This window comes from Acomys russatus, chromosome 19, assembly GCF_903995435.1.
Source record: "Acomys russatus chromosome 19, mAcoRus1.1, whole genome shotgun sequence".
Taxonomy (NCBI): Eukaryota; Metazoa; Chordata; class Mammalia; order Rodentia; family Muridae; genus Acomys; species Acomys russatus.
Window position 1 is genome coordinate 17,532,834 of NC_067155.1, and position 20,221 is coordinate 17,553,054.

A 20,221-nucleotide genomic window follows, 5' to 3' on the forward strand; every position below is an offset into this window, starting at 1 on the left:
CTTTCAGGTGAACCCCAGTTCGATTTGTCCTGTGGGCTGGGACAAGGTCCCACCCCTAAAGGGGCCCATTAGAACTAACAAATGAAATTACAGAATATAAAATCTTAGAAAAATCAGCAACATTGGGCTGAGAGTATAACTCACTGTTAAGAGCACTCACTAGCCTTGCACACACAAGAACCTACATTCAGTTCCCAGAAAGAACACGCACAGTTCATTAGCACTGCTGTACGCCAGAAATAAACAAACTAAAATAGATCAAGAAAGTAATAGCTAACACCATGTTTTAGAGGTCACCTGGTGTGGCCCTGTGGGGCTGGGACCACTGGGGCAGCTCTCGGCACCTGGCCACGGAGACGTGCTCAGGACTTCATACATGCCTCAGCCTCTGCGTGATGGCTGGCAGGGAGACCAGGCCATCGTTTGCGAGGAGAACCGTGTGGTCATCCTTTATTCCAGACACATCTGGGACCCCACTTGCATGAACACGGACAAGGTTCTGTGCAGCATCGTAGAGAAGAAATGGAAGATAGCGGGAGATGTCCCTCATCTTGTGTGAGTCCTGTTTGGATATCCCAGCTGTTTTAAAGCAAATGATGTTGGTGTCACTTGTGCTTTGTGGCATCCTCTCTGCTTCTCCAGAGTCTAGAAGGCCTATCTTCCACCACTATGAACATCTTCCGTGCTCGGCCATATGACTCGATAAACACTCGACACTGCCACCTCCTTTGCCTCCCTGAGAACTACCAGATGGAGCACTATTTCTGTCACGGCCTCTCTTGGCCCCAGCTCTCCTACATTGCTGAGGATGAGGATGGAAAGTCCTCGTGGGGTACGTCCTGGCCAAGATGGAAGAGGATCCCGACGATGCCCCCTCACGGACATACCGCCTCACTGGCTGTGAAATGCTCCCACCGGCGCCATGGCCTGGCACAGAAGCTAATGGACCAGACCTCACAGGACTGAACGAGAATTTCAGTATGTGTCCCTGAATGTCGGGAAGAGCAACCGAGCAACCTTGCACCTGTACTCTAGCCAAAAGGTACGCAGCCGATTCAATAAGAGATTCTGTCTTAAAAAAAAAAAAATAAGGTTTGTGTAGGCTTAGATTTTCCAAGAACCTCCTTTATTTACGGCTCTTAAACACTTCTACCTCCTTTCCGACCCATCAACCCAGAGGTAGGAAAGAGCAAAGATAGGGGCAGAGGATGTGGACCTTTTTAGACAGAGTTCCTTGGGGGGCGGGGTCCCCTCCACTTTGTCAGGACACCACCGCCCAGTCAAACAGCAAACACGAAACAGCAACACGACTCAGTAACAGCAGAAGCCGCAAAACTCTGCCAAATCAGGTCGGCGCAAGTCAGCGGGCTCAGCTGGAGCTCCATGAGCAGCTCTACTGATGTGTTGGAAAACGACAAGGCGTAGCAATGCAAACGCGTCTCACAGGTCTGTTTTCTACTAACAGAGGTCACAAGGCTATCTTCAGCAGTGGGGAAACACTCCCACGTCCCATACTTGGGACCAAAACCAAACACACACACACACACACACACACACACACACACACACACACACACACACACACACTCACATTCACGTGACACAACTGAGTCTTCAAAGAAGCCAGAAACTTCCACTTCAGTTTGGAGAGCAACAGGCACTGTTCTCTCTAAACTCACACGCACACACACACATTCGTGTCATCGTGGTGTTAGTTGCCAGCTTTGCCAGGATCCAGAATCACCCAGGAGAAGAGCCTCTGGAGGTGCAGATGGGGAGCATTCGATTACACTAGTAGATGTGGGAATGCCCATCCTAACTGCAGATGAGACCCTTCCCAGGGCAGGGGATCCTGGACCATACGGCACAATGAAAATGCGCTTGTCGCCGGGCATGGTGGCGCACACCTTTAATCTCAGCACTTGGGAGTCAGAGGCAGGAGGATCACTGTGAGTTTGAGGCCAGCCTGGTCTACAAAGTGAGTTCAGGACAGCCAAGGCTACATAGAGAGACCCTGTCTCGAAAAACCAAAAAAAAAAAAAAAAAAAAAAAAAAAAAAAAAAAAAAAAAGAAAGAAAGGAAGAAAGAAAGTGCGCTTATCTCTCTGTTTCCTGATTGTGGATGGATTTAACCAGGTGCTTCAAGCATCTGCCACCTTGCTGGACTGTACCTTGAACTGTGAGCTATAATAACACTTCCTCCACCCCTGTTCTTTTCTTTCCTTCCTTCCTTCCTTCCTTCCTTTCTTCCTTCCTTCTCTTCAAAGACAGGGCCTCAGTGCGTAGCCCTGACCGGCCTGAGACTCAGAGGTCAAGCCGTCTCTGCCTCCTGAGTTCTGAGATTAAAGGTGCACACCATCCCCTGCAAATTCTTTTTCAGGTTGCTTTTGTCAACATGTTTTTCCACAGCAACACACGCACGCATGCACACACACACACACACACACACACACACACACACATGCACGCGCACACACACAGGTTTAGAGAAAGTAATCTCCAGCTTTCCCACACTTAAAGAATTATAAACAATTTTATGCACCCTCTCCCAGGAAACAGAAGAAAGGACATTTCTCCAACTCAATCTGAGACCAGCATGACCTTGACATCTACACCAAAAACATCGTAGAAGGAAGGCATGGAGCAGAGAGAACAGAAAATTATACAGTAGGTCTCATGAACTTAGATTTTAAGATACTTAGAGATGTTAATAAATTGAATCAAAGTATGCAAAAAGTATTTTTGATATATACTATATCTAAGTGCAGTTTCTTCCACGTATGCAAAATTAATTCAGTACTTAAAAAAAGAAGTTAGTGTAGTTTGCCATTTCAGCGAGTTACAGGAGCCATTTTCTGTGACACAGGAGAAGTGTTTGGTAAAACCTAACGTTCATTTGTGACAGCACTCTCAGCAAATTGGAAATAGGAGAGAACTGGCACTTCTATCAAAGCCTCTTAGCTAGGACTGTGTGTAGCAGTGAAAGAGTGAATGTTTCCCAGATTAGGAAAAAGTCAAGAACTGTTTGCTCTCACCATTCTAAGCACACTGCTAGAACTTATATCCCGCTCAATGGGGGGGGGGGGGGGGGGGGGGAAACAACCCAAGATATAACAAATAGTAAATAAAATAGAAAAGACTAAAACTGCCTCTACCTTTGGATCAAATAACTGCATTCAACAGTCCCACGACCTACTGAAAATCTGCTGAGATCAGTAAGTCCAACAGGTTTGGACAAAGGATGGCCCAATATGACAAAACTGAATAAATTTTTGTACACTAACAATGAAAGCATGGGAATCTGAAATTAAAAGCATAATTTCCCCCAGATAAAAGTTAAAATTTATTATTACATCTAAGGGAATAAGTAGAAGATTTATATTCTGAGAAATTTCAAAAAAACTGATGAAATCAAGATCTAAATAAATGGAAAAATATTGTACATGGATTAGATGACTCAATATTGCCACCAAAAAAAAAAAAAACCAATTCCAAAAACAATACTGACTGATAAAATCTACATTAAAACTAAGGATCTTTTTCATTCTTTGGAGTATTAAAAGCCAAGTCACAGAAAGGAGGGAAATATTTACAAAACATGCAACCAACAAACTGTTTATGTTCAGAGCATATACAGAATTCATCTAGTTCAGTAAGATAGGCAACGAAAGATACTGGGAAAGAAACTTGAATATGTGTATTACTGAAATCCCATTAAAAAGATCCAGGCGGCCAGTAAACATGAAAATGGGTTCAACCTCACTGACAAAGAAACACAAAGCTACAGGTCAGGCACCGGGGAGGGGGTCAGGTCAGGCACTGGAGAGGGAGTCAGGTCAGGCACCGGGGAGGGGGTCAGGTCAGGCACCGGAGAGGGGGGGTCAGGTCAGGCACCGGAGAGGGGGGCAGGTCAGGCACTGGAGAGGGAGTCAGGTCAGGCACCGGGGAGGGGGTCAGGTCAGGCACCGGAGAGGGGGGTCAGGTCAGGCACCGGAGAGGGGGGCAGGTCAGGCACTGGAGAGGGGGTCAGGTCAGGCACCGGGGAGGGGGACAGATCAGGCACTGGAGAAGGGGGTCAGGTCAGCCACTGGAGAGGGGGGTCAGGTCAGCCACTGAAGAGGGGGATCAGGTCAGCCACTGGAGAGGGGGTCAGGTCAGGCACTGGAGAGGGGGGTCAGGTCAGGCACTGGAGAGGGGGTCAGGTCAGCCACTGGAGAGGGGGGTCAGGTCAGGCCCTGGAGAGAGGGATCAGGTCAGGCACTGGAGAGGGGGGTCAGGTCAGGCACTGGAGAGGGGGGCAGGTCAGGCACTGGAGAGGGGGGTCAGGTCAGGCACTGGAGAGGGAGATCAGGTCAGGCACTGGAGAGGGGGGCAGGTCAGGCACTGGAGAGGGGGCCAGGTCAGGCACTGGAGAGAGGGATCAGGTCAGCCACTGTAGAGGGGGATCAGGACAGGCATTGGGGAGGGGGGTCAGCTGTTGATAGCAATAGCTGCTCTTGCAGAGGAGCCAGGCTTGGTCCCCAGCACCCACACAGTGGCTTACAAGCATCTGTAACTCCAGTTCTGGGGAAATCTGACAGCATCTTCTGCATGCCACAGGCTTTTGCCCATATGTGGTGCACAGACATATACACTCAGACACGGATATGCGAAAAAGTAAATGTTTAGATCCACACCACTACACTTTTAGGAAGCATTGGTGTGGCTCTGAAGCGACCACAATGGCTGCATACTGTGCGAATTAAAATCAGTACCTTAGTTTTGAAAAAATACTGACAGCATCTAAATATTAATCAGTGACCTGGAAAACTTACAGTTTACAGGAACTTCGCACTGTTTTCCAAAGAAATTGTATACATTCACCAAAAAACCATTAACTAGTTAACAACCTAAATGTTCATGGATACGTATATTTTAGTATAACTGAGTAACATGTTGCACTGAAAAATGAACTATAGTTACTTGGCCAAAGAAGCTTTTGACTGTAAATAGACGATCACAAAACAAGACAGACTCCATTTACACAGAATTGAAAACTAAAACAGCCAAAATAGTCACTACCCTTTAAGAGGCAGGGAGTGAACAGTGTTTGGGAGGGAACACAGTGAGGGTTTCTGGGATGCTGAAATGATCTTTCTGGAGACTTCACCTGGCCTTATAAACCTTTACCTGCAGCTTATAAGGGTGGGTTTATTTGAGAGGATTTAATGCGCTATATACATTTATGATTTGTTTACTCATTAATACTGCATCCTATTTTAATCAGATACTTAAAGAAATAGACTCACAGGTCACAGCAGAATAGTTGTCTATGGGGAAACTAAAGGCATGAGAGAGTAGATAAGGGACAGGCGGTGTGGGTGGGCAGCACAAACAAACACCCTAATGGGCAGAGGGACTGAGCCTGCACACGGAACAGCCCTGGTGTGGTGTGGTAGCTAGTGTGGCCGATGGGCACAGGTCCTCATTGGAAAATACACTCAATTAAAAAAAATTCAGCTCTTCGACTGCACTTGTCACACTTCCAACGCTCAGTAGCCGCATGAGTACAATAGCTCAATTGTCTACCACAGGCAAAGGAAAGTGTCTCTCAGCACACGATGTCCCATTGGACAGCAGGGGCAAACATGGTTTCTAAAAACCACCAGCATTCAGACCAAAGTAGCACAAAATCCGGGAGAAGGGGCGTCATGGAAGCCAAGACAGTTTCAAGAAGGAAACATTGATGTTTGATATTACAGAGGAAAAATCTGGAACCACATGGCAAGCACCAGGTCGCTGGAGAATACAACGCACTTTCTGGGCATGTGCGAAGTCAGATCCTGGGGTCCAGTAGGAAGAAACAAAGAAACTTCCAGCAAGACCTGAACTTAGCTGGACACAGTAATCCGTTGTCCTGTGCCCTGGCTTGTAGAACCCAGACAGGTAAGAACGTCCCCAGGGCCTGGAATAGTATGGCCCCGCTCACGGAGAGGCCCAAAGGTTCAAATGTAAACACCCATTGCTTAGGCTCAAAAGAACACTGCCATTGGCAAGATGGACAGAATCTTTCTGACCATAAGGAAGTGTTCCCAAAGCTTATTTCCGGTATAGTTAGTGAAATTCCTGGGAATATAAGTAATCTGTGGTAGGGCACAGGAGTGTATCATAATACAGACGCACACACCACACACACACACACACACACACACACACACACACACACACACACACACACACACACACACACACACACATGCTTTGAACCCTGAACGGGGTAACAGCCAAGGTCCCTGCGGGGGGTGGGGTGGGGTGGGCAGGCGGGGCGGGCAGTTTGCCAAGTTACAGGAAGACTTGCTCCACCACCCAATTTCTGAGGTCTCCATCTGCAGAACAGTCATCAAAGCATAGGCTTCTCTTTGGTTTCAGCCAGGGGGGCCGGATTAAGGCTTACAACAGTGCCAGTGGAAAGGAGGCCAGAATTATCTCCAAGAACTCACCCTGATGTTTTCCTGCTCTCATCTCCTGTCTCCTTTCTCTGAGTGTCTTGAGGGAGAAGAGAATACCCACACTGCGTGTTTTGACATCTTAGTTTGCAATCGCTTTCTTAGGGGTCCTTTCTCTTCCGAGCCCATGTTCCCTTCAGGGACACAGTAGTGTCCTCCTCGCCAGCTCTCACAGGATTTCCCTGAGGATATGGGCATTCCTCGCTCTCCATGGGCCTCACCCCACACCCCACACCCTGCACCCCGCATCCAGCACCCTGCACCTAGTACCCCACATCCTCTACCCCACACCAAGCACCCCACGCCTCACACCCCGCACCTCGTACCCCATGCCCCACACTCAGCACCCCACACCCCATGCCCCACACTCAGCACCCCACACCCTGCATCCCGCACCCTGCATCCCGCACCCTGCATCCTGTACCCTGCACCAAGCACCCCACACCCCACACCCTGCACCCCATGCCCCACACCCAGCACCCCGCATCCTACACCCTGCACCCCACACCCCATGCCCCACACCCAGCACCCCGCACCCTGCATCCCGTACCCTGCACCAAGCACCCCACACCCCACACCCTGCACCCCATGCCCCACACCCTGTACCTCGCACCCCGCATCCTACACCCTGCACCCCACACCCCATGCCCCACACCCAGCACCCCGCACCCTGCACCAAGCACCCCACACCCAGCACCCCGCACCCTGCACCAAACACCCTACACCCTCCACCCCATGCCGCACACCCTGCACCTCACACCCTGCATCCCACACCCCGCACCCTGCACCCCATGCCCCACACCCCGCACCCTGCACCAAGCACCCCACACCCAGCACCCCGCACCCCACACCCTGCACCCCATGCCCCACACCCCACACCCCGCACCCCACACCCCATGCCGCACACCCCGCACCCCACACCCCGCACCCACTTTTGTTATCTCTGGGTTATAGCCAGCCTCCTATTTATTCACCTTGCTTTCCTGGTTGACTTGAGGGCCCTATCAGTACCAAAGCTTTATCTTTCCCTCTGAAAAGTCACAGCCCTAGAGAGAGGATTCCCCCACCCACCCTGGCTGCACAGAAGTCTAGGCCTTAGTGATAAGGGAGGAGGGGAGGGAGGGAAGTATTGACACAGGGCACCAGGCTTTGCAGCTGCTGTTTCCTGAGAAGACACCTCAGCAAAGTAGAGATCAGGAGAGTATGGCATGGGCCAGGCCAATCCCACGAGACAAGCTGACTCCAGCCCAGACCGCTTTGCCTCTCACTGTGCCACCTGGCCCTCACCTCAGACCAATTGCAGGGTACTGGAGAGGCGCAGAGTCACTCAAAGCCTATCTATGGGCACAAAGGAAAGAAGAAAGGAAGAAAATAGGAGAGAGGGAACAACAAAACCACAGACATTTTTGAAAACCCCAAGCCAAATAATTCTCCAGGAAGTGAAACCCGCATGGTCTCATGGGACCAGGAACTAGAGACCTCTGCCCTTAACCACACACAGACTGAGCCCCGGCACCCGCCTCACCCCCACCCCTGCCTTACCACAAGTAGTTAAAGAGCAACCAGAACATGAAGAAGATCAGCAAAGCTGGTTTTTTCATATTTACACTTCACAGGTGAGAAACCCAGGAGACTTTGATGGACTGAGGGTAAGGGCGTTACAGACCACACTACAGGCCCCGGGCCAAGGCCTCTGCTGGTGACTGGAAAGAAGATATGGGACAGCCAGGGACCAAGGCTCAGCTTGACACTGCGAGGAATTAGGACCCGGATATGGGTCCCTTTACTGTGGCTTCTGGCAGGGGTCAAGGAAACTAATCTGCCCAGTGAGCCGGCAAACATGACCAGTCGCCACCTCCCGTCTTGATTTCAAACCCTGCCCATCACTCTACCCCTGCCCAGGGAGTCAGGCTCTCAACATGCTGCTCCCCAGCTGTCCCCGCAAGGACAACGCCCTTCCATGACCCGACTGATCCATGAGCTGTCAGGGTGTACAGCCACCAGCTGCTCTCACAGCCCTCTCAGAACACAGGCTACAGATACATCCTCCACCCTTGGCAGGTCTTCAGGGCTCCCCATTCCACCTGGTCTGAGATCAGCATCCTTCTCCAGGAAGTTGGCGCTGTGCCCTGATCAGGTGACCTGGGGTGTGGTCGGAGGAGCCAGGAATCTCCACTCTATATAGCCTGGCTTGCAATCTGGTCCTGCAGCTCTGGGACTCCCGCAGGTGAGAAGGGATGGGGTTCCCTATGGAGGTGGGACAACTAACTGACATCCTATTCTGGGTCTGGGCCCTGGACCACCTCTTCTACTCTGCTCTCAGACCCCTGGATAGCCAACACCTCATACACGGCCCCTGATCCTGTCCTCATCACCTCACCTCCACCCCAAACCCATCTGGTCCTGTTTATTCAACTTCTCTTACCACTGGACCCATCCGTGCACCCATGTGGCTCTTGTCCTAGGACTGGCCCCTTAGTCCCCTTTTGTTCCCTCTGGAATGGTCTCCGACAGGCTGGCACCCTCTGAGCCCCCTCTCTCTTTGCTGCAGGCATGGGATCCCCGTGGAGCTGGTGGGCCCTCTGGGCTGGAGCAACCCTCCTGTGGGGTAAGTCAGATTGAGCCCCCCCACCCCCGATTCACATCTGAAAATCTCTGCTTGCCCTGGTCAGCACCCTACATTTTTGTCCCCTCCACAAACTACCTCCCAGTGCCTTCCCCAGGCTAACCTCAATGAGGCAGAGGCCAGCTGAAACTGAAGAGGTCCTTAGGCACTGAAAGACACAGGGTAGATGTCATTTACACATCCCTCTTTCTGTGTGTCTCTGTTTCTCTCTCTCTCTTTCCCCTCCCTCCCTCCCTCCCTCTCATGTTAAGAAGGCCACTACCCTCTATCTCTCACAGACACTCTCTCCACACTCCCACCATCCCCTTTCCCCTTCAGTTCCTCACACAAACCACGGAGTCATACTGAGGCAGGAAGGACCCAGATTGGATCGATCGATATCCCACTTAGAACTTCATCCGGCCCCAGCCAGGTTTTCTTGAAAAAAAAAAAATGCGAATGTGTGGTATTTTTCTTTTTAGGGCTCCAATCTTTTGTATTAACAATTAGTGAAAGCTGTTTCAGGCAGAGTGTGGTGCTCCAGCGTCCAGGGTTACTACCAAGGCTGCCACACACATTCCTAGTCTTCATCTGGCCCCTGCAGCGTTTGAGTTCAGTAAGAGCCCTGCACAAGGTGCTCCAGCTCTGGGGCAGCAGAGGCTGGAAAGGCTTATAGGTGGACGCTGCGTGAGGAAGGAAATAGGAACCGAGGGGAGAATTATTTCAGCAGGGTCCCAGGCGCAGGCCAGCGGGCTGGGTCTGTAGTGGGGAGGACTAGGTAAGTGGACCCACAACCGCGTTTTCTCCAGGATGGACCCAGGAGGCCACAGTGGACTCCAGGAACACGGGTGGGGAAGAATTCCTCACGGCCTTCCTGCAGAATTACCAGCCTGGGTCCAGCAAGGCCTATCTGTGCCTCTTCGTCTCCAGTCTGTCAGACGACACCGCCTCTGTCTCCATCCTCAGCCAGGCTGATGACACCACGCAGAAGGTCACAGTGAATCCTGGGGAGTCAGTCATGGTCAACATCAGTGCCAAAGCAGAGCTGACTGGCAGCGGCACTTTCCGACATGCAGTGGTGGTCCACTCTGACCGCCCCATCGCTGTGCAGGCTTTAAATGCCAAGCCTACAACAGCAGAGCTGACATTGCTCTGGCCTGTTGGAGCCCTGGGCACCGAGTACTTTGTGCTCACACCCCCCAGCATCTCTGCCCGATATGCAAAGGAGTTTGCTGTGGTGGCTGGCAGAGCAGGGGCCTCAGTCACGATCAGCTTGAAGGCAGCGGTGACGTTCCAGGGCACTTTCCATCCGGCTGGCAGTGCCTTTAGTGTGGCCCTGCAGCCTTATGAAGTAGCCCAGTTACAGAGCACAGAAGATCTCTCTGGGTCAAGGGTCACAGCCAGTAGCCCAGTGGCTGTTCTTTCTGGCCACAGTTGTGCCTACAAGCACACAAATTGCAACCATGTGGTGGAGCAACTGCTACCTACATCTGCTTGGGGAACCCACTATGTAGTGCCCCCTCTGGCCTCCCAGTCCCGCTATGACCTGGCTTATGTCGTAGCCAGCCAGCCCACAAAGCTGACCTACAACCATGGGGGCACCGTCGGTTCCCGAGGTCTCCAGATGGGTGATGTGGTTGAGTTTGAGGTCCGGCCAAGCCGGCCTCTCTACCTGTCTGCAGACGTGGGTATTCAGGTTGTGCTGTTTGGCACAGGGGCCATAAAGGACCAGGTTGCCTATGGCCCTTACCTGGTCCTCATCCCAGATGTGGCAGCGTACTGCCCTGACTATGTGATCAGGAGTATGCCAGGCGCTGAGGGTGTGGCCCTGGTGATTGCACAGACAAAAGCTACCAGTGAACTAGCAGTGGACGGGAAGGCACTGAAGGGGAAACTCACCTGGGTAGCTGTGCCAGGCAGTGAGTTCTCCTATGCAGAAGTGGACCTTGGCACTGCTGACAAGATGCACACAGCCAAGGCCTCTACCAGCTTTGGACTGCTCACCTTCGGGCTGGCCCAGGCTGTGGGCTATGGGACAGCAGCTGCCTGCGGCCAGAGTGAGTGATGAGAGACCATCTGCAGCCTTGGCCTCTTGGCCATGCCTTCCTATCTCTTCCCTTTGCCTTCCTGACTCAGTTAGCCTTTCTATCTTAATTTTTTTTTAATTATTTATGTATTTAATGTATGTAACTAGTTTATACCTGGAGGCCAGAAGGGGGCGCCAAATCTCATCACAGATGGCTGTGAGCCACCATGTGGTTGCTGGGAACTGAACTCCGGTCCTCCGGAAGAGCAGGTGGTGCCCTCACCCTCTGAGCCATCTCTCCAGCCCTCTATCTCAATTTTACCCTCCACAGCATCCTTCCTTAACTCTTCTCGGGCCCTCCCCTCCCTTACAGTAACTGGTTCTAAATATTTACCAACAAGAGTGCCCCAAGGCACACGGGTCCAGAGCCCTGCATCAGGAAGCCCCCTCTGTGCACTCTGTTGGCTTTCAGTGAATGGGTCTTGGGAAGGACCCAGGGAGCCAGGACGGAAGGGTCTTTGGGGAGGGGCGGGTCGCTGTTTTGATACCTCAGCAGCCAATTCAGTTGTACCGCTGCCGACTGCTCCCCTGCACACCTCATGTAAGTAGGACTGCTGTTGCTGCTGCTGCTGCTCACAGTCGGGAAATCCGGGCAGAGCAAACCTGAGGCCCCCGGGATCGGGCATCTCTGCATTCCGGCCTCCCTGTGCGCATCACGTGCTTTGACTAGTTAAGGACCAGGACCTGGCCCTGTGATGGACCTCAGGCTCAGCCCACTCAGAAGCTGCCACCAGGCAGCTGTGAGGGCACAGGGCCAGAGCCAGAGGGTCTGGGGCTAAGTGCCCGCTGTGCCTGGGTGGCCTTCGGCCTGTCACTCCACTTCTCTAGGCTTCAGTCTCTGTGGCTCTGAAGTAGGGATAATGCCTGCCCTCCCCCGCAGCCGGACTGTGGTGTGAGTGGGCTAAGTTAATGCATGTAAGTCCTTAGATTGGTCTATGAGGAGAGATGAGGGCAGCACTGCAGGGCGACCACCTGTTGTGGGGTGGGGGTCAGAAACAGAGTTCTTGAGGACTGGAGGCCAACCAGGAAGGGCTGTTTCTTCAACCTGGGAACCCACATTACGGTGATCCTTGTCCTGGCAAAACATGGCACCCCACCTCAAGGGACACTTGGGATTTGAATATTAAAACGGGGGTGGGTGGGTTTAGGTTATTAATCATATTCATTACATAGGCTCAGTTACCAACATGACTCCCGTTTAACTTGCTAAAACGTGGCAGCGTCTCCCTCAGATTTCTATCGATAGCCCATGTGACAGGACACGGAAGCCAGGATACTTACAGTAATATACCCAGGGGCCCAGTAGTGGGTGCTTGAGCTAGGACATCTATTAAGGCCACCTCTTCGGCAGTTGTCTCCATGTTCCTGAAGTTTTCACCTGCCATTTTCTACCCTTTTGGCAACTTCTAGCCTGGTGGGGAGACGAGGAAGAGGGATGTGGAGGTCTGAGCAGTTGACATTTCAGTGGCTGCTCCTGGCCCTCTGTCACTACCTGCCTCGCCTCTGGGTCAAGCTAAATTAAACCGTGGAATCAGAAACCCTGAGGTGTCGGGAAGCCCAGAGGAGCTCTCTCCATGAGCCTGTGAGCCTCAATTTCCCCAAGTTCCTGACCCCATGAACATTTCTAACTTGGCTTCATCTCTCTTCCCTCCCCAGCTTGGCTCACCCCGGGAGAGGCTTCCTGCCAAGGCATTCAGTGCACATCTGGCCAGCGCTGCCAGATGGTGAGTGGGAAGGCCAGGTGTGTGGCAGAGTCCACGGCTGTCTGCCACGCCCATGGCGACCCCCACTACACCACCTTCGATGGCCGCCGCTATGACATGATGGGCACCTGCACCTACACCATGATTGAGCTGTGCGGGCAGGATGAGACCCTGCCAGCCTTCATTGTCGACGCTAAGAATGAGCATCGGGGTAGCCGACAAGTCTCCTATGTGGGCTTGGTCACAGTCCAGGCCTACAGCCACTCTGTGTCGCTGGCTCGTGGGGAAACTGGTTTCATCCGGGTAAGTGTTCAGAGTCTGATGCTCGTGGGCTACCAGTGAAAAAGGAAGAGACAAAGACCTGGTGTTAGAGCCTCAGACTCAAACTCAAGGTCACTTTGGTAGGTGAGTGATAGGAAGTGGTAGATCTGCAAACAGCTGGGCATGCTGGCGCACGCCTTTAACCCCAGCACTCCGTGAGTTCGAGGCCAGCCTGGTCTACAAATCGAGTCCAGGACAGACAAGGCTACACAGAGAAACCCTGTCTCAAAAAAACAAAACAAAACAAAAAAAAACCCGAAAGACAGAAAGACAGACAGAAGAAATTCAGATGGACAGACAGACGGGAAGGAAGGAGGGAGGGAGGGAAGGAAGGATCCCGGAAGAGATCTTTAAAATCTTTCCCTCACCACCTCCACTTCCAGAAATGTTAAAGACATTTAGTGACATAGTCAGAAAGAAAACAAGCTGAGGCTATTTTAAAAATCATAAAGGGGGAAAGGGAAAAAGAAAGGATCTAATTGTCCAGCAGTAGGTGATCTCTAATGTGATAAAACCAGTTAGTCACCATGCGCTGGTCCCAGACGACAACTCGGTACATTCTGTGTTCGGTGCTTAGAGGCTCTCTCTGAGATGGCGCTGCCTTGTGAGCAGCACAGGTGAGGAGAGGCGTTGGAGGACATGAGTGGTTCCACGGGGCCCCGAGGGCTAGTTCTTCCTGGGTAGCGCAGGGTCTCTGCACCGAGTCTGGCAGATGCACTGCTCGGAGGCTAAGGCCGGCCTCTGCCCTCTACCTTCCCTCCCATGTTACCGTGGAAACCGCAAAGCCTCTGTGTGTGCAAAGCTACTGTGCAGCTTGAGAGTCCCTTATCTGAGCGGCGGAGGCCAGAAATGCTTCTGGTTTTGAACTTTTAAAAATTTTGGGAGCCGAATGTGGTGGTACACTTGGGAGGCAGAGGCAGGTGGATTGCTGTGGGTTCGAGGCCAGCCTGCTCTACAAAGTGAGTCCAGGACAGCCAAAGCTACACAGAGAGACCTTGTCTCAAAAAACCAAAAAACAAAAACAACAACAACAAAAAAAGGGATATTTGCATGTACACACTGTGACGGGACCCAAGTCTAAACACGGAGTTCATTAAGTTTCATACATTGCTAACAGATAATTTAATACACTATGTTTAGTGCACACATTTTTAAAAATCTATTAATCTTTCTGGTATCGGGGAGCAAGCCCATGTGTAACACCCTCTTAATGGTATCAGATCCACTTATTATTTCCGGTTTCAGGTTTGAGTCAGGGGCCTATAATATAGAAGTTAACACTTCTATGCCAACCCCTGCATAGATTCTAAACACTTTACCTGTCCCTCATTTATTACAGATGCCCATCTTTACATTCCTGTCAGACTGACAGCCTCTCATTTTTATGTACTTGAAAAATCAATTCCAGATATCAGAGCACATTACCAAAATGACTTTATGATTAGAATGCAATGTTTAAGTAAGTTGTGTGCTTAATTTTCAGAAAATATATACACACACACACACACACACACACACACACACACACACACACACACACACATACACACACACACAAACTCATAGCTGGGCCGTATGGCATAAACCTAAATCCAAGCACCCGGGAGGCTATGTGGTGAGCACAGCCATTCCTGGGCAGCTCAGGGAAAAGCAAAGGGAAGATGAGAAGGTGGCTCTGTGGTACAGCGCCTGCTTGGACTCTGCCAAAGAGGGGCTGGGTGTATAGTCACAGTGGCACAGTGCTTGCCTGGCATGTACCAGGTGCTAGTTTCTATTTCAGAGTCTCGCTATGTAACTGGCTGGCCTAGAGCTCACTGTGTAGACAAGGGTGGCCTGAGCCTTACAGAGATCCGCCTGCCTCTGCCCCCAAGTGCCGACAGCCCTAATTTCAACCCATAGTAACACACACATACCCCTCTCTCAGAATCAAGCTCACACACTCTAAGTGTGCACTTGAGCTGCAGCCCCCATTAAGATAGAGATTGTTTTCATCACCTCGGACAGCTCCCTACAGCAGCTCCCCAGGCCAGCTTCACGCAATCTCTCCTGGTTAGCAGCATCTTGATTATTTTCACCCCATCACATAGATTAGTTGTGCCTCCCCATGCTTGGGAGGCAGAGATGGGTATCCCTGTGAGGCTGACGCCAGCCTCATCTACATAGTGAGTATCGAGATGCACAGAGGACTTCGTAAAAGGGCAATATTATATTACAAAGCTTACCAGTTTGCATATGACACCACCTGGGCTTTTTGTCCTCCACACAAGGAACTACTTCAGTCTTTAAAAGGAGTTATTATTGCACTCAGTGCTTTACAACTGCTATCTGGGCACTGGACTGCTGAGCTATATTCCACCTGTCTTTGGTTTATTTTGAGAAAGGATTCGTTGAGCTACCCCGGTGGCCTCACACTTGCACACCTCCGGTCTCCTTCATAGTGTTGGGGTCTCCTATTGGTCCTCTGAAGCGCAACACAACTGTCCCCTTCTTCGGGGAGCCTTCCTTGACTAACAGAATGCAGCATGGCCTTTCCTCAGGGCTTCTACCCAGGCCTAACCCCTCTGCCAGCACCTGCCCCATCCCAGTCCCGACTCCCCAGCTGCCTTACCGCTCCATCCCCAGCGGGCTCTCGTCACAGGGCCTGAGCAAAGTGAGTTCAGTTCATAGCACTAGCCTCAGCCCAGGGGTAGGGCAGAAACGTGACACTCCTAAAGTGAAGGAAGGCGAAGGTTGTGTTACAGGCAAGAAAGACGGCCGACCGCTGGCTTCAGAAGAGGGAGGAGGCGGCAGCAATGTGGCGGGCTTTTGTACACAGCTCAAAGATGTGCAGTGCTTGTGTTAAAGCTGCCCCTGAGAGCCCAGCGCACGCCTGCAGTCCCAGCACTTAGGGAGGCAGAGGCAGCCAGACCTCTGTGAGTTCCAGGCCAACCTGGTCTACAAAACAAGTCCAGGACAGCCAAGGCTACACAGAGAAACCTTGTCTTAAAAGAATAAATAAATATATAAATAAAAGTACGTTGCCCCTGGGCAGGGATCTTACTAGGCTGATTGACACACTACAGTAATGGTTTAATGGGCTGGCAGGCCTCCCAGCAGATTTGTCATTACCTTGCTGGTTGCCAGTCTTTACTGGTTCTGCCTGCAGTCTCCTGACTCTCACTGGCTCATCTCATGAACACGAGTCCCGCTTGTTTCACTGGCACCCCTCAGTAGGTGTCCCTTGCGGCCGCCAGGCCTGCCAGGTTCCTTCCTCACACTGGCTTCCTGCTTCTTGTGTGGAGCCTGCTGTTCTGCCAGGCACTGTTGGAGGCACTGGGGATAAAACCGTGAGGCGGCCTTCCAGTGGCTCGGGCAGATGGAGGGCGTGGGGAGCTTGCACACTGAGGGAGAAGGTTACATGCTGTGGGGACTGGGGAGCAGAGCAGGAGAGGCAACAGAAAGGGGCTACTGAGAGCGTGATCAGGGACAGCCTCACAACCCATGACACCTCAGCAGAGGTTGTTGGGGGTGGGGGTGGGGTCTTCACGCACATCTCAGGGAAGAGCACTTCAGGGCACTGAGGTACAAGAGGAAGCATCCTAGCTCAGCTAGTGACAAGGGACAGAGGGCATCCTGTGTGGCTAACCTGGGGACCTGAGTGGAGGAGATGAAGGGCTGAGGGGGAGATTATACAGGGGTCTGACCGCTGCTGACCTCTTGTCACCTCTCTGCAGATTGACAATCAGCGCTCCCGCCTGCCCGCCTCCCTGAGTGACGGCCGCCTGCGTGTATACCAAAGTGGAACACGGGGTGTGATAGAGCTGGACTTTGGGCTGGTGGTCACCTATGACTGGGACAGCCAGCTGACGATGAGCCTGCCCAAGCGCTTCCAAAACGAAGTGTGTGGGCTGTGCGGTAACTATAACGGAGACCCCGCCGACGACTTCCTCACGCCCGGCTGGGAACAGGCTCCGGATGCCTTGGAATTTGCAAACAGCTGGAAGCTGGATGACGGGGACAGCCTGTGTGATGACGGCTGCCATGGCACTTGTCCCTCCTGCACCCCAGGCCAGACCCTGCACTATCAGGGAGACCGGCTCTGTGGCATGCTAACTCTGTCCACAGGCCCCTTCTCTGCCTGCCACGAGCTCCTGGACCCCAAGCCTTTCCTAGACGAGTGTGTGTTTGACCTGTGTGTGACTGGAGGGGAGCGGCTCAGCCTGTGCCGGGGCCTTAGTGCCTACGCCCAGGCCTGTGTGGACCTGGGTGTCTCTATCGGGAACTGGAGGTCACCAGCCAACTGCCGTAAGTAGCACCACGGGAGCCCCGTGATGACGGGAAGGGGACCCCTTGCATTTGCTCAGTGTCTGAGTCAAGACATCCAACATCCAAGCTTTGCCAAAGTTAGCCTAAGGCTGGGACAGACATATCTCTACATAGGGAGAGGTGGGAGCGATTGGGGCGTTGATACAAGGAAGGCAAAGACAAATGGGTGGGGGTGTGAGAGAGATGGGGACAGGGAGATGAGGAGGGAAAACCCTGGTCCTTGGGAGGACTCTGCTTTGCTCTGAGTGAGATGGAGCCACAGGAGGTGGGGGTGGGGGGTGAGGTCCTGGTCTGATCCTACATTCACAGCCACTCTGGCTGCTGGGAGAAGCACATTTGGTACAGGGGAGCAGGAAACCAGGCACCGGGCTGCTGTGGTTTCTGTGCTGTAGAAACAGGTTCTGTGTGGGCTTGGAAGGTCATAGAATTTGTCCACTGACTGCTTGTCCAGGGATGAGGTGGAACAGGGGGGCATTGGGGCCTGAGCACCCAGAAGGTAAGAGTGCTGTTAACTGGGGGGTGTGGACCTCCAAAGAAGCAGCACTGCCTGTGGGAGCCCCACACTGGCCTGACAGAACTTCCGTCCTTCCACAGCCCTGTCCTGTCCAGCCAACAGCTGCTATGATCCTTGCAGCCCTGCCTGCCCAGCTTCCTGCAACTCGGAAGCCACACCTACCAACTGCTCTGGGCGCCCTTGCGTGGAGGGTTGCGTGTGCCTTCCGGGCTTCGTGGCTAGCGGTGGCAACTGTGTGCCTGCCTCGTCCTGCGGCTGCACCTACCAGGGCCGACCGCTGGCTCCCGGTGAGGAAGTGTTCGCTGACGACCTATGCAGGCGCCGCTGCACGTGTGATGGAGCCACTCAGAAGGTGACCTGCAAGGACACATCGGGATGTCCTTCTGGCGAGCGCTGCCAAGTGCAGAATGGCCTCCTGGGGTGCTACCCAGACAACTTCGCCAGCTGTGAGGCGTCAGGAGACCCGCACTACGTGAGCTTTGACGGAAGGCGCTTTGACTTTATGGGGACCTGCGCGTACCTGCTGGTGGGCTCCTGCGGCCAGGATGCCGCGCTGCCCGCCTTTAGGGTGCTGGTGGAAAACGAACACCGAGGCAGCCAGACCGTGAGCTACACGAGGGCTGTGCGGGTTGAAGCCCGTGGCGTAGAGGTGGCGGTGCGGAGGGAGCACCCCGGAAGAGTGCTGGTGAGTACCACAGGGCAGGGAACTGGGGGAGGGGGTGTGACTCCTCTGAAATATTAGTGGTTGGAGTTGGGAGTGGAAGAGGCTTATTTAAAAAAAAAAAAAATCACATGGTTAACAAAGTGGGCCAGGGGGCCAGGCGGCATCTCTTCTCGGCTCTGACGTCTCCAACCTTGATGCTTTCCTCCGAGAAAGGAGGAGTAAGATGGCAGCCACACCCTGGAGTAGGAGCCCCCAGCTACGGGCTGGGTGGTTGTGAAACGCTGATGAACTCTGGCCTGCCTAGTCTATAACAGATTCCTCCTGGTGCCCACGAGATGCTCAGGAGATGTTGGTGGTTGCTATCTTCTGAAACTTCCGACTTGTGTAGGTTTGTGCGTTTTCTGGAAGATGGTGGCTCATAAAGGAAGTCGACATGTGGAATATCCATATCTAGCTGGGTGTGCGAGTTAGAGGGTAACCCGGGTCCTCGCCCGGCCTCTGGGAGCAAGATGGAACACGGCTGACAGGTGTCTGGGTGGCTGCAGAAGGTCCCAGCCCCAAATCAGAGTAGAGCAGCTGCTCATTGACTCTGCAGACAGCAGAGGGGAAACTGGAAAAGCAAGCCATTGGATAGTCACACACTATCTCATACTCACAACAAAGAAGTCTGGGCCATAGGGGGACGTAGGACACTGGGGACCAAGAATTTTTCTGTGCTTCTGGCCCTGTGTGCCTCTCACACACTTTCATTCCTAGTCCCCAAGGCGATCTTAGGGTGAAGGAAATCTTGCCCATAAGGGGCTCCAGATAAGGAGAGAGGATAATTATTAATAATTTTTTGTCTTCTCACTTCTCTGCAATGACATTTGCGTAAGGCGTGGGTACTGATAGCAGCACACACTATGTCACTACTTACCTCAGTGGGCTAAATGCACAGTGCATATTCATTCCTCTCCTCTCCACCGCAAGCAAGGAAAGTGGTTCACCTTTGACTGAAAGAAAAAAAAAAAAAAAGAAAGAAAGAAAAAGAAAAAAAAGAAAGAAAGAAACGCAGAGGGACTAGGTCACCTACAGAGGCTCACAGTGTGCATTAATGAGAGGTCTGCTGAGTCTGAGATGCCCAGAGCTAGAACCACCACATCCAGCTTGGAGCCCATACTTTACAAAAAAACAAAAACAAAAAACAACTCTTGTTATTTTTAATGAGGGTTGTGCAGAGGTATGGGATCCTGCTGGGCTGGAGCTACAGGCAAAGCGCTGCCCACCATGCATGCTGAGAACTGAACTCAGCCCTTGAGGCCCCTGCGAGAGCAGTTGTGCTGAGAACTGCTGAGCTACCTCTCCCGCCTGCAGGAGAGACATTTGTTCTGTTTTGCTGCTTGTCGTGAGGTGAGACGCGGCGCAGACAGAAAGGAATTCCAGGACAAAGGGGCAGCTGTGTAAAGATTCTGGCTCAGGAATAAGTCTGAGTGGCTGAGAAGCAGCAACCGTGCTAGTAGGGCTTGAGTGGAGGGACCAGAGATGCTGAGTGAAGAGATG

The 20,221-nt window shown here is 52.3% G+C and overlaps 1 protein-coding gene across 1 annotated transcript in view; it reads left to right on the top strand.

The window, feature by feature from the left end:
* Positions 1 to 9,037: 9,037 nt before the first annotated feature.
* The window catches only part of LOC127203868 (IgGFc-binding protein-like), a 37,097-nt gene continuing 25,913 nt past the window's right edge, over positions 9,038 to 20,221 (top strand). Inside the window, exons 1-4 of the mRNA XM_051162777.1 lie at positions 9,038 to 9,092; positions 12,832 to 13,181; positions 16,913 to 17,483; positions 18,099 to 18,703. Of these exons, the coding sequence (XP_051018734.1) occupies positions 9,038 to 9,092; positions 12,832 to 13,181; positions 16,913 to 17,483; positions 18,099 to 18,703 (1,581 nt within the window). The remainder of the gene's footprint in view (positions 9,093 to 12,831; positions 13,182 to 16,912; positions 17,484 to 18,098; positions 18,704 to 20,221) is intronic.